Below are 13,849 nucleotides of genomic sequence, written 5' to 3'. Positions count from 1 at the left end.
GAGCGGCCCGCAGCCGCCCCGCGAGGCCTCCACTCGGGCGCCGCGACGCCACCTGCCGGCAGCCGGCGGCTCTCACCGCCCAGAAGCCGTTGAGTCCCGCCCCGCAGCCAGGCACTCGGGAAGCTTGAGTATTTATTTATTTATTTATTTATTTATCAACACATCCAGGAAGTGGACCCTCAACACATCCAGTCTGAAGCTCTGCCCTCCTGGCCGTGGGTGGTTGCAGGGATGGGTCCTGGAGTCCTTGTCCGGGGCAGTGGGTGCCCAGGACTGCAGGTGGCGTGCCCCTGAGCCAGCCGCTGCCAAGTAGCAGCGAAGGTGAAAAAGGTGGGCGCTAGGCACTCTGGGATCCAAATTCCAGAGATGGCATGGGCAGTGCAAGATGCTTTGGGTCCCACCGCCAGACTGCAGGTAGGTTAAGCTGGGGTGCACACATATAGAAGAAGTGGAGGCCCAAGGCGGTAGGCAGAGCCTGTCACCTAGGTGTCTAACCCAGTGCCCGCTAACCAGGAGGGGGCTCAGCGGTGTTGCCTGAGGGACACTCGCCTCGCCGGGCTGAGGTGAGGTGGCAGAGCAGGCACTGTCGTCTGAGGACTTGCTGATAGACAAGTTCTGCGCCTTTTGCATGGGTGCGTTCCCACCCACCCTAGCTCTTCAGAGGCTGATATGGAAGGCATCCTGCAGCCACTGGTCCCGGGCATTGTGCGTCTGGGGCACCGTTAGGGGTGGCGGGTCTGGGGGCAGGCTGGCGTCCGGAGGCTCCTCATCATCAGACAGGCCGGCATCGGGCGGATAAGAGCTGTCTGAGTGCAGGGAGGAGGACAGGTCCTGGCAGAAGCTCAGGTCTTGGCACAGGTGCTTGTAGTCCTGGATAGACTCATACAGGCCCCACAACTGGCACAGCAGGGACATGTCCAGCTGCCGCAGCCCCACCTGCAGACAACTGACAGTGGGCTGGAGTTGGGGTCCGGGTCACCCCCCAGCTCCTGCCTCCAGAAATCCAAAACCCCCAGCCCCAGGCCCCAGCTCTAGCCAATCTACTTGCACCTTCCTAAAGCAAAAGTTTGGGGAACAACAGATGGCACCTGCGAGCTATGTAACTTGAAGCAAGTCACAGATCCTCATCTGTAAAATGGGGTAACATCCATCTAAGCAGGATAAAGGGAACACGAGCAACATAAGCCCGTCAATATGCCATGCATGGCTACAATTACTGCAAACACCTCCGAGTCCCAGGCTGTCTGCAGGTGACCCCCCTGCACTGCCCATTGTTCCAGCGCCCACCCACTCACCATTTCTTTGCGCAGTGAGGCCAGGGCCGAGTCGAGGTTGACCGGGCGACGCGCACCGACTGCAGATCCGGAGTTGGCAGCGCCGGCGGCATGGCGGGGCCCGTCGGGAGCGCGTGCGGCGCGGCTCAGCTCGTCGTGGATGCGGTTACGCTGGCTGTAGACGCGCTCCAGCTCCCGCCACGAGCCGCCGCTGGCGTTGAGGAGGCCGCTGAGGCCGCGCGGAAGCGGAGGGAGCCCCGCGAGGGCACAGCCCGCGCCGCCCGGCGCCTCGGCCGAGGGCAACCCGTTCATGGCAAAATCGGCAGGGCTGGTGATGCCGCCTCCCACCTTTGGGAGCCGCCCGGGCCGCCCCGCCGCCCCCGAGCAGCGCCGAGCCCAGCCGCGCCGCCGCCGCCCGCAGGCCGCGCTTTGTTCCTTCCCCAGCTCCACCGACTCCGCCTCCGACCCACCCCCCACACAGAGGCGGGGCCTCTCTTAAAAAGGCAAGGGCTGCAGGACCGCAATGGCATAGAGGAGAAAAGCTATAGGGGTGCCAGGAAGGGAAGCGAGAAAGGGGAGCAGAGAGGCCAAAAGAGGCAGGTGTGGTTCTTTGGAGGCTTTTGGGTTCTGCACAATTACCCTCCCAAGGAAAAGGATGTGAAAGTGGAGAGTCAGTAGACTGGGGCTCAGGAGACGGGGGACCCGGGGTGTACACGAGATGATACAGGTGGTAGCATCCAGGCGCTCGGAGGGGAAGCCACAGGTCCGCAATGACTGAGGCGGCTTGGGGGGAGGGAAGGAGAGCCCCAAGAGAAGACAAATGCTGATATGCCCTTGAGGTGGCTAAGACCTCATCCTCAGCGTCAAGTACCGCAGACCTCACCATCTACCCCTCATCTTGGCTGCACAACTCATCTTTCAAGGAAATCTTTTCAGGAAGAGCAGACAGTGGAAAAGGTGAGAAGCAGAGAATAAGAAAAATGTGAGAGGAGCTGGGACTGGCATGCACACTCAGACCCAAGGAAAGAACAAACCACACGGAAGAACAGCAGTTTTTCTAGAGGGTTTTTCTCGGGGGGGGGGGGGGGGGGTCTCTTAGTGCTGCAGCTGTTTCAGGCTACCCAGGGCGTCAGCACATGCCCGAATTAGGCCACACAGCTGGATACTAGTCTCCAGAGAGGTGCTACAGCCCAGCTCAGTTGATGCCCAGGTCAGCTTTTGCAGGAGGGCCTCTTGTGTGCAAGATACCACATCTGCATTTGGGGGCGCAGCAGGAGGGGGTGGACCCTGGGCTGCTTTGAGCCCTGCTGCAGCTCCCTCGCAGTGCTCTGGACGGGGTACAGGGGGCTGAGGTGTGGGCCGAGAGCTCAAGGGGAGTTCTGTGGCAGAAGCAAGCTGATGTTCCCGAGCCTGTGAGAGGGCAGCCTGAGCATTCAGAGCTAAAAGAAGAAGGGGGGGGGGATAGTCAAGATATCTGGCTCACCTCATCCCTGAGCCACCTGCTCTTTACTGCTCTGCTCTTTCTGTGCTGTTTTCCCTGATTTATTAATTTATGTATTTGTGGTTGTAGGGCCTAAACTCTGGGCCTGGGCGCTGGCCCTCAGCTCTTCAGCTCAAGGCTAGCACTCTACTACTTGAGCCACCGTGACATTTCCGGCTTTTTCTGCTTATGTGGTGCTGAGGAATTGAACCCAGGGCCTCATGCATGCAAGGCAAGCACTCTACCACTGAGCCACCTTCCCAGCCCCCCTGTTTTTTGTTTTTTTTTTTTTGTCAGTCATGGGGCTGGGGCTGGGTGCTGCCCCTGAGCTCTTCAGCTCAAGGCTAGCACTCTACCGCTTAGAGCCACAGCACCACTTTTGGTTTTCTGGTGGTTATTGGAGATAAGAGTCTCACAAACTTTCCTGCTCAGGCTGGCTTCAAACTGTAATTCTCCTATCTCTGCCTCCTGAGTAGCTAGGGTAACAGATATGAGCCAGTGGCTATGTTTTGTTTTGAGATGGGATTTCACTAAATATCCGAGGCTGACTCACTCATTCATCATTCTCCTGCCTCAGCCTCCTGAGTGCTGACATTACAGCCATGGTCCACTAAGCCCAGCTCTTTCCGTTCTCCTTGCATCTTACTACAGAGCTACGGTCCTAGGCACACTTCACTTTCTACTATGTCATCAGTTTTTTAAGCTCTGGCTTTATCTCCCCATGAAAATTGTGTCCCAGGACTGGGAACACAGTCCAGTGGTAGAGAAGGTGCCTGGCATTCCTGAGGCCCGGAGTTCCAGTCTCACAATGGAGGAAGGTCAGCTGATTAAGCTTACATTCTCCCTCAGGTCGGGAAAAGTGCTAGTGCTCCTAATGAAACGGATCTCTCTGAAGAAGACAGGAGAAAGCTCCTAACTTCCATTCCCCTCACAGACCCCACTGTCACCTCCCGGGTCTGTTCCTGAGCCTCTATTACCGCGCTGCTTCTCCACCGAGCACACTCGGCTCCTCACCGGGATTATCTTTATCCACATCTGAATCGAGTTCCTGACAAGCCACGCAGTAGATTTTCCGCTGTTTGTCTTGGAGGAGGATCGTCTGTGGACCGGAAAGCACAACGGGGCACGTGTAAGATGCTGGGCGGGCTAAGAGCTGTGCGGACTGGCCCGCAGCCCATCCCCGGTGACTCCAGCGAGTCTTCTCTTAACTCACCCCGCAGTCCGCGCACGTTTCGCCTAACATGCGGTAACCGCGCAGCAGGTAGTCGCCCATGAGCCGGGAGATGCGATCCTGCCGCTCCCGGCGCGCCTGCAACACCTTTGTCTCCGCCTCAGTCGGAGGCTCCCAGGACAAGTCATCGATTTCTGGGGGAAGAGAGGCACAAAGAACCGGGGTGTTGGAACGAGCTGCCCCTCGTACCCCGCAGCCCCAGGACCCCGCGACCCCAGTTCTCACCAGCGCCATTCAGGGCCATGTTGCCGTTGTCGCCAATGGTTCACCGGAAGTGACGTAAATTTACGGTGCGGTCCCGCCCCTTCCATATTGGCCCGATGTGAGGGCGGAAGTGACGCATCTCTGTGGTCTTCCGACTTCGCTTTGCCCAAAATGGGGCGTGTGTACCGCAGCGTTGGCCGAGCCCAGGAGGCGTGTCAGTCAGGCGTCAGTCAGCCGTCCGTTGGAGGGTTGGAACTTCCTCGGTTATGCATGGTAACGCTCCTCCGGTCTCAGACTGAGAAGTGTCTGCACCGCGTCGCCTTTCCTGCCCGCCGTAGATGGAGGCTTGAGAAATCGTGGCGGCCTCCGCTTGCCTGGGCGTTGTCCTTCCCACACCGGCCACGCCAAGCCCGGGACCGGCGAGGCAGCGGCGGCATCACGCAGCCGCTGCAGCGCGTGGAGCCCCGGACCTGGTGCGCAGACCCGCAGGGCTGGGCAGGCAGGTGGGGGGTCATCATTAAGCTCTTTCCCCTCCTTGTGCAGTGTCCAGTCTGTCCATGCCTCCGACCAAGGCCTGGGACAGATGCAAAGCTACCCAGGAAGCTAGATCTGAAGAATGCGGTTTGATGCAGCCCTGGCAGGAAAATCTTTGAGACTCTTATCTCTAGTTAACCAGCAAAAATCTGAAAGTGGAGCTGTGGCTCAAGTGGTAGAGCACTAACCTTGAGTAAAACTCAGAGCACTAACTTGGAGTAAAAAAGCTCAGAAACAGTGCTCAGGTCCCAAGTTCAAGCCCCACAACAACAACAACAAATCTGCAAAAAGTACCGTTTTGGGGGACTGGGAAGGTGGCTCAGTAGTAGAGTGCTTGCCTTGCATGCATGAGGCCCTGGTTCCTCAGCACCACATAAGCAGAAAAGGCCAGAAGTGGTGCTGTGGCTCAAGTGGTAGAGCATTAGCCTTGAGCTGAAGAGCTGAAGAACAGCGCCCAGGCCCAGAGTTCAAGCCCATGTTAGACAAGCCCTCTAATACCCCAACCCTCCTGTGTTCTTTTTCCATATATGTCCTCTCCTTTATTAGGTTGGGGATCCGTAGGGGCTCCCACATAGGCTTCAAGGTTACAAACCTAAGCAATGGAAAAGGATGCCTAGAACTAGAGACTCATAATTTCAGCTGCAGCCTCGTTTGACTGTACAAACATGCTTTCACCATCTTACCTGAAGTGCCATTCTTTCCCCTGCCCCTGGGTTTATCCTCTCTTCCCCCCTACCTCCAGTCCTGGGGCTTGAATTCAGGGTCTGGGCTCTGTCCCTGAGCCTGTCTGTGCTCAAAAGCTAGGGCCCTACCATTTGAGCCACACCCCTACTTCTGGCTTTTTCTGTTTGTGTGCTACTGAGGAATCAAACCCAGGGGCTTCATGCACTCTACCACTAAGCCACCTTCCCAGCCCCATGTTTTTATCCTTTTAGGAACCCCAGAATTGCCTTTTCTCATCCTTGTTTTTTCCTGTTTATGAGCTCAGTGCCCCTCTTCATTCTCTATCACCAGCAGGCTCTTGGGCGTCACAGTAACTAACTCAGGACTTATACCCCAAATCATTTCTCCCAGGCTGACTAAAGGGACTGTCCATAAACCATCTCTTGTACTCCAACCTGTATGCACACACCTTCCAGCCCTATTCTGTATTCCCCAGTGCACCCTCTGGGGTCATTGCCATAGCCCAAACCCACTTAATTGCCAATTCTACCTGGTATCAACTAAGACCCTTACACTTCTCCTCCCACCTATTCCCTTTTACTTCTTATGAGGACTTTATGGAGCCAGGTACTGCTATTGCTCCTACTTTACAGAGCAGGAAGATGAGTAATTCTTTTGTGTGTGTGTTGGGCACTGGAACTTGAACTCAGGACCTGAGCACTGTCCCTGAGCTTTTTTGCTGAAACCTGATCTCTATCATTGATGTGAGCCACAACTTCATTTCCAACTTGCTGGAAATTAATTGGAGATAAGAGTCTCAGGGATTTTCCTGCCGGGGTTGGCTTTGAACTGTGATCCTTAGTTTTCAGTCTCCTGAGTAGCTAGGATTACAGGTAAGAGCCACTGGCACCCAGCAAGTAAATATTTCTTTATTGAGATTGACTACATAAGTTTCACAATACTGTGGCATAGTTATACATAGCTAAAGTCACAAACACATTTTAACCTTCACAATGATAATCATCATTATCTTAATCTACAAAGTTTATGAACTCTAGGAACGTTAATAAAACTATTTCTTCCAAATTGGGTGATATGTACATTTCTTTCCATTTGCTTAGCATCAGCTGTTCCCTCTTTCTCATTTCCTCCCTTCCCACCAAGTAATTTTTCAAGATATAAATCATGTTAGCTTTGCTCAAAGACCTATCACACTGAGACAAAAATCCGAAGTCCTTACTTCAGTCTCCATGGTCTTACAGAGCTGACCCATGGGACCTGCTTTCCCTGCATTTCTCCTCTTCAAATAGTCAAGGGGACCCCAACACGTCTTTTAAGAGCCTCTCTCTCTACTTCACTGTAGGGTGGAAAAGGCACAGACCTAAGATCAAGCATGCCTGGGTTTGTCCTGGATCTGTTGCTTACTAGTTCTATCACCTGGAACAATTTACTTCACCAATTTAGGCTTCAGTTCCTCCTCTGAAACAGGCAGTATGGATTTGAGAGGGCTGCTGTGGAGATTTAGTGTGGAGATGCGAGGAGAGAGGCATTGGAGAGGTCTCCACCAGTCTGTCTCATACGTTCATGCAGGTCTTGTGAACAGAGACACAAGGCCTCTTGTGAATGCATGCCTTTATTCTGGACAAGCTTTTCAAGGCTGTTTATATAGTGAACAGCCTTTGGCTGAGTACTGTTATAGAGAGCGGGTCTAGTCATGGCCTATTATAAATGATCTGGGCTCACACCTTAGCAAGCAGTCTAATCACTAAATGAACACAGCTGTCCTCAGGAAGGGATCAACTACTCTAGGTATTTCATTTGTAATGATCAAAATGAGAGGCGTATGGGTATATTTGGACTAATTGTTTAAATTCTGGGTTCTATACTTGACCATGATGTTTCTTTCTGAAAGCAACTCTAGCCACCCTAATCAGTTACACTGAAGGGGAAACCCAGTAAAAAGGGGACCTAGGAAATTCAAACAATGTGGTCCAGGCTTCCAGAACTGTCTTGTAGACCAACACAGGTCCTGAACCTTGAGAATAACTGTTTTCTCTTTCCTTTCCTTTTTTTTTTTTCTACTATTGTTTTGTTTTATGCCAGTCCTAGGTTTGAACTCAGGTCCTGAGTGCTATCCTTGAACTTTTTTGTTCAAGGCTGGCCTTCTATCACTTGAGCCATAGCTTCACTTCCAGTTTTTTGGTGGTTAGTTGGAGATTAGAATACCATGGACTTTGCTGCCTGGTGTGGCTTCAAGCTGTGATCCTCAGATCTCAGATCTCAGACTCCTGAGTAGCCAGGATTACAGGCGTGAGCCACTGTCACCCAGTTAACTACCTGTCTCTGAGTCCTTCAACAGGGGCCTTCATGCAGAGTGAGATGGATAAAATGCCCTTGTCCCTCTGAAGTACCTGTCTTTCCAGGTGAAAGGCATGCATTGGGGGTGAACTGAACAAAAAGTGAAGGTCTAGGGGCTGGAAAGGTGGCTCAGTGGTAGAGTGCTTGTCTTGCATGCCTGAGGCCCTGGGTTCAATTCCTCAGCACCACATAAGCAAAAAGAAAAAAGCCAGAAGTGGCGCTGTGGCTCAAGTGGTAGAGCGCTAGCCTTGAGCTGAAGAGCTGAGGGACAGCACCTAGGTCTGGGGCTCAGGCCCCACGACCGGACCAAAAAAAAAAAGAAGTGAAGGTCTAGCTACTGACAAGAAATGAATTGATTTTTGTCGCAGGGGAGAAGGGGAGAAATGGCAATAGTTTTGGTACCCAGGAAGGAACACTCAGACCCTGGGGAGATATGGGAGGAGAGACGTTAATGATCTCTGTCTCTCTCACCTTCTCCCCAATAGAGCCTTCCTTCCTAAGGAAAATACCTGCTCCACCCCTCCCAAACTTAACCAATTGCTGTGTCTGCCATTCTCTGTCAGAAGGTTTTGATTGTGACTGACTGTTACTCTATTTAGCCTTCCTGATTTATGAGAATAACAGGGATCTTACCAATGGTTCATCAAGGTCATCTTCAACTCACTGACCAAGGTTGTTAGAGTCAATAGAGTCTCTCTAGACTTTGTGTTGAGGGCCAGCTGGGTCTGGGTCTTAGGGGTTGAACTCAAGGCCTAGGTGCTAGGTGCTAGGTGCTATCCCTAGCCTTTTCTTTTTCTTTTTTTTGGTCAGTCATGGGGCTTGAACTCTGGGTCTGAGCGCTGTCCCTCAGCTCTTCAGCTCAAGGCTAGTGCTCTACCACTTGAGCCCCAGTACCACTTCCCGTTTTCTGGTGGTTTATTGGAGATAAGAATCTCATGGACTTTCCTGCTTGGCTGACTTTGAACCTCAATCCTCAGATCTCAGATTCTTGAGTAGCTAGGGGTACAGGCATGAGCTACCAGCGCCTGGCTTCTCTTAGCTTTTTCTTTTTTCTTTTTTGGTTTTTTGGTCAGTCATGAGGCTTGAACTGAGGTCCTGGTGCTGTCCCTGAGCTCTTTTGCTCAAGGCTAGGGCTTTAGCACTTTCAGCCACAATGCCACTTTCTGGTGGTAAATTGGAGACAAGTGTCTCATGGACTTTCCTGCCCAGGCTGCCCTGCTATGATCCCTAGATCATAGTTTGGAGTAGCTAGAATTAAAGCTTGAGCCACCAGCACCAGACACACTAGATTTTTTTTTAGGGCCCAAACAAAGTCTTTGGAGTTGTTCATATATCCTCCAGTATCTAAATTAACACTTTAAACCAAGTGGAGAAGTCAATGGAAACCTGGATTTATGGATTTGCTGACCTGGGACCCTGAGTGGCAAGGCCAAAGTCAGTATCTCAAGTTGTCCTTATCTTGTGTACTAGCCTTAATTAAATACTATCTGTGACACATTAGATTTTAGTCCAGCCCTGTTGATTGGACTACTAAGATTTGCCAACAGAGAATGGTGTACTTCTGCCAAAAGTCACCAAAGTGCAAGCTGGTACAGTGATGAGGATATTAATCTAAGATAATTCTCCAATGGGTCTCCAGTGTTTGCACATCTTGCAAGCAAGTCCTTTGCTCTAGAATTTCTTCTTAAAGATACCCGTATAGCAAAGAACACGAAAGATGGGTTTCTCCCTTCTGAGCAAAGGATAAACATGACTTTGGGTTTGAGTTTTCTAAACTTATGTCCTCATCCAGAATATAACCTACTCCATGGGCAGACTGGGTCCACTAGTATCACCCCCATGAGAGCCGGTGACAAGGGAACCTGATGTCCCTACAGTGATGTACGTATTACAGAGCTGCTCCCTAGCTTACTTGGTGTAGTTTGGGGGGACCAGGCACTGAGCTAATAGCTTCTCAGGAAGTGTCTCACTTTGTCCTCTGTGAGCTGGGTCTTATCTTTATTCTAGTCTGCAGATGAAGAAGCTAAGGTTTGAAGTGGGTAAGATGTACTGATTCAGCTGTGGCTCATGCCTGTAATACTAGCTACTCAGGAGGCTGAGATCTGAGAATTGAGGTTCAAAACCAGCCCAGGCAGGGAAGTCTATGAGACTCTTATCTCCAATAAGCCACTCAAAAAACTGGAAGTGGAACTGTGGCTCAAGAGGTAGAGTGCTTGCCTTAAGCTGGAGAGCTGAGGGACAGTGCCCGGGCCCAGAGTTCAAGCCCCACAACCAACACCCCCCCAAAAAAATGTACTGATTGCCACCGATCTGGGACTGGCAGGACTGGGGCTCCACTGGGCCTGAGTGGTCACTGGCAGACTCACCCTGCATGTGCAGGATGAGGAGTGGTGAGGGCAGAAGAGCCTTCTGACCTGACAAGAAGAGTGCTGGCATCGTGACGTATGAAGCACGAAGAGGAGCCGTGGCTAGCATGTAGAAGGTCTTGGATCCAATCCTTAGCACAGGGAAAACTACAGGTGAAAAGAAAAAAATAAGAACAGCCAGACGTCAATGGCTCACATCTATAATCCCAGCTACTCAGGCTGAGATCTGAGGATCATAGTACAAAACCTGCCTGGGCAAGGAAGTCCATGAGATCTCTTATCTCCAACTAACCACCCAAAAAGCCAGAAGTGGAGGTGTGGTTCAAGTGGTAGAGGTGGTAGCCTTGAACCAAAAAGCTCAAGGACAGCACGCAGGCCTTGAGTTCAAGTCCCAGGACCAACACACACACACACACACACACACACACACACACACACACACACACACACACACACACACACACACACACACACACACACACACACAAAATAAGTTCTATTAGGCATGAAGGTAGGTTCATTTCATGTCTAATCCTGCCTCACATTTGCTTGTCTTTGCCCATACTAAATGGCACATTCAAGGGACCCAGTAACTGCTACTTTCAGAACAGCATCTTTGCAAAGAGATAGATGCTTCAGGGTAGAATTGTGCCCTTAAGGCTTCTGTAACTCTGTCCCTCCCCTTTCAACCTAATGAGCAGTGTCCTTCCCTGCCTTCCCATTGCCAACCCCACCCACAGAGCCAGATCTTTCCTCAGAGCCTATAAACTTCCCAGATGAAAGCTGGCACAGGGCTGGCCCCATTCAGTGGCAGTTCTCTTCCCACCACTCAGCCCAGCATGGCCTCCAGACCCAGACATAATGACAAGAGCTGACGTACACTGAATCCTTATCATGCATCATGCACCAGGGTCTCATAGATATCAGTTCATTGTTCCCTGTGGAAAATAAGGAAACAGAGGCATAGAGAAATTTAAAGATTTTCCCAATTTACATAGCTGGCCCAGTCTAGGGACTGGACTCGGGGACATAAAACCCTGGGAAAAGCCAGATGTTGGTGGCTCATGCCTGTAATCCTAGCTACAAAGGAGGCTGAGATCTGAGGATTGCAGTTCAAAGCCAGCTTGGGCAGGAAAGTTCATGAGATTTTTTTTTTTTTTTGCCAGCCCTGGGGCATGAACTCTGGGTCTGGGTGCTACCCCTGAGCTCCTTTTGCTTAAGGCTAGCACTCTATCACTTGAGCCACAGCACCATTTCTGGCTTTTTCTGTGGTTAATTAGAACTAAGAGTCTCACAGACTTTCCTGTCTGAGCTGCTTTCAATAGTTATCCTCAGAGCTCAGTCTCCAAGTGACTAGGATTACAGGCATGAGCCAGCAGCACCAGATTCTGGGGCACTTGTCTCCATTTAATCACAAAAGCTAGAAGTGGAGCTGTGGCTCAAGTGGTAGAGTACAAGCCTTGAGCACAAAAGCTTAGAGACAGGGTTTAAGCCCAGAGTTGAAGCCCCAAAACTGGGAAAAAAAATTTAAAAAACTGGGGGGCTGGGAAGGTGGCTCAGTGGTAGAGTGCTTGCCTTGCATGCATGAGGCCCTGGGTTCAAATCCTCAGCACCACATACGCAGAAAAAAAGCCGGAAGTGACACTATGGTTCAAGTGGTAGAGCCTTGAGCTGAAGAGCTGAGGGACAGCACCCAGGCCCAGAGTTCAGGCTCCACGACCGGACCAAAAAGAAAAAACTGGGGAAGAAGAACCCACTATGAACTGATCACCAGTAGCTTACACCTGTAATCCTAGCTACTCAGGAAGCTGAGATTTGAGGATCTCACATGGTTTGAAGCCAAACAAAGCAGAAAAGTCCCAGTGAGATTCTTATCCCCAATCAACCACTCAAAAACCAGAAGTAGCACTATGCTCAAAGTGATGGAGCACTATACTTGAACCATTCCTGAGGCTTGAACTCAGGGCCTGGGAGCTATCCCTGAGCTCTTGCTCTTGCTCAAGCTAGTGCTCTACCACATAAGCCACAGCTTTTTGGTAGTTGATTGGAAACAGAAGTCTTACAGACTTTTCTGCGAGGGCTACTTTGAACCAAGACCTTTAGCTCTCAGTCTCCTGAGTAGCTAGAATTATTGGCATGAGCCATGGGTACCCAGCTTCTTCTACATTTTAAATGAGGCAGTCTTGGATTTGTTCAATCCCTGAAACTAATTTACTAGGTTCCCTGAGTCAACTTCAGAGCCTTGGTTTCCCATGTAAGGTCACTGGGAGGAAACAGTATTGGAGGGAAGGGACCTAACAGTGCAGAGTACATGGTAAATGAAGGTGAATTTTTGTTTTTATGTTCTTCCTTTGATCAACCAACAAACTGTAGCATCCCCACTTGGCTTTTTCCACTCTTGACTGGCACTCTACCACTTAAGCCACACCTCTACTTTCCACTTTTCACTGGTTAGTTGGAGACAAAAATCTCTCAGGAGGCTGGGAAGGTGGCTCAGTGGTAGAGCGCTTGCCTTGCATGCATGAGGCCCTGGGGTCGATTCCCCAACATCACATAAGCAAAAAGGAAAAAAGCCGGAAGTGGCGCTGTGGCTCAAGTGGTAGAGTGCTAGCCTTGAACTGAAGAGCTGAGGGACAGCACCCAGGCCCAGAGTTCAGGCCCATGACCGGACTCCCCCCCCCAAAAAAAAAATCTCAGATTTGTCTTCCTGGGCTAGTTTTGAGCTTCTATCCCTAAGGATAGAAGTATCCTGAGTAGCTAGGATTAAAGGCATGAGCCACCTCCCTTGTCTAGAGACAAGGTTGCATCTTTCTGGGAATGGGATGCATTATACAATAAGTAAACCAAACTTTAAAGGAGGTATGAAAATGGAAACGCACCCAGGCAGGGGCTGGGAAGGTGGCTCAGTGTTAGAGCGCTTGCCTTGCATGCATGAGGCCCTGGGTTCCATTCCTCAGCACTACATAAGCAAAAAAGAAAAAAAACCAGAAGTGGCGCTGTGGCTCAAGTGGTAGAGCACTAGCCTTGAGCTGAAGAGCTGAGGGATAGCACCCAGGCCCAGAGTTCAGGCCCCACGACCGGACCCAAAAAAAAGAAAAAAGCACCCAGGCAGATGAACAACTTTAGCGTCTCTGAGAAATGGACAATATGGAAAGCCCAGGTGAGAAAAGGTCTTTTTTTTTTTTAAGCCAAGGTGTAAAGTGCTTGGAAGAGTTGGGGCTGGAACCCAAGACCTGCATGTGCTGAGCACACAATCTACCACTAAGCTACACTTCAACCTGGAATTTTTTTTTGGGGGGGGGGGGGTGGTCCAGTCATGGAGCTGGAAGTGGCACTGTGGCTCAAGTGGTAGAGCGCTAGCCTTGAGCTGAAGAGCTGAGGGACAGCGCCCAGGCCCAGAGTTCAGGCCCCACAACCGGACTCCAAAAAAAAAAGTCATTCTAGCCCGGTGCTGGTGGCTCACACCTGTAATCCTAGCTACTGAGGAGCCTGATATCTGAGGATCGCAGTTCAAAGCCAGCCTGGGCAGGAAAGTCTGTGAGACTCTTATCTCCAATGAACCACCAGAAAACCAGAATGGTACTGTAGTTCAAGTAGTAGAGCGCTCGCCTTGAGCTGAAGAACTGAGGGACAGGGCCCAGGCCCCGAGTTCAAGCCCCATGACTGACAAAAAAAAAAAAAAAAGTCATCCTGCCCAGGAGCTGATGGCTCATGCCTGTAATCCTATTCAGGAGACTGA

The 13,849-nt window shown here is 51.1% G+C and overlaps 2 protein-coding genes across 2 annotated transcripts; both read right to left on the bottom strand.

The window, feature by feature from the left end:
• Positions 1 to 131: 131 nt before the first annotated feature.
• On the bottom strand, positions 132 to 1,686 carry LOC138818587 (leucine repeat adapter protein 25). Its single transcript, XM_070009536.1, has 2 exons — positions 1,296 to 1,686; positions 132 to 936 (listed from the first exon to the last, which is right to left on the bottom strand). The coding sequence occupies exons 1-2, from the start codon at positions 1,584 to 1,586 to the stop codon at positions 658 to 660; spliced, it is 570 nt and encodes a 189-aa protein (XP_069865637.1). The 5' UTR covers positions 1,587 to 1,686; the 3' UTR covers positions 132 to 657.
• Positions 1,687 to 1,758: 72 nt separating this feature from the next.
• LOC138818586 (protein ZNRD2) lies at positions 1,759 to 4,313 on the bottom strand. The gene is made up of 4 exons (XM_070009535.1): positions 4,211 to 4,313; positions 3,968 to 4,119; positions 3,769 to 3,853; positions 1,759 to 2,713 (listed from the first exon to the last, which is right to left on the bottom strand). Exons 1-4 carry the CDS (start codon positions 4,227 to 4,229, stop codon positions 2,370 to 2,372), a joined length of 600 nt encoding a protein of 199 aa, XP_069865636.1. The 5' UTR covers positions 4,230 to 4,313; the 3' UTR covers positions 1,759 to 2,369.
• Positions 4,314 to 13,849: the final 9,536 nt, after the last annotated feature.

The sequence above is a fragment of the Dipodomys merriami genome, unplaced genomic scaffold (assembly GCF_024711535.1).
Source record: "Dipodomys merriami isolate MVZ:Mamm:240054 unplaced genomic scaffold, mDipMer1.0.p SCAF_78, whole genome shotgun sequence".
Lineage (NCBI taxonomy): Eukaryota > Metazoa > Chordata > Mammalia > Rodentia > Heteromyidae > Dipodomys > Dipodomys merriami.
This window is presented reverse-complemented; position numbering and strand designations above follow the sequence as displayed.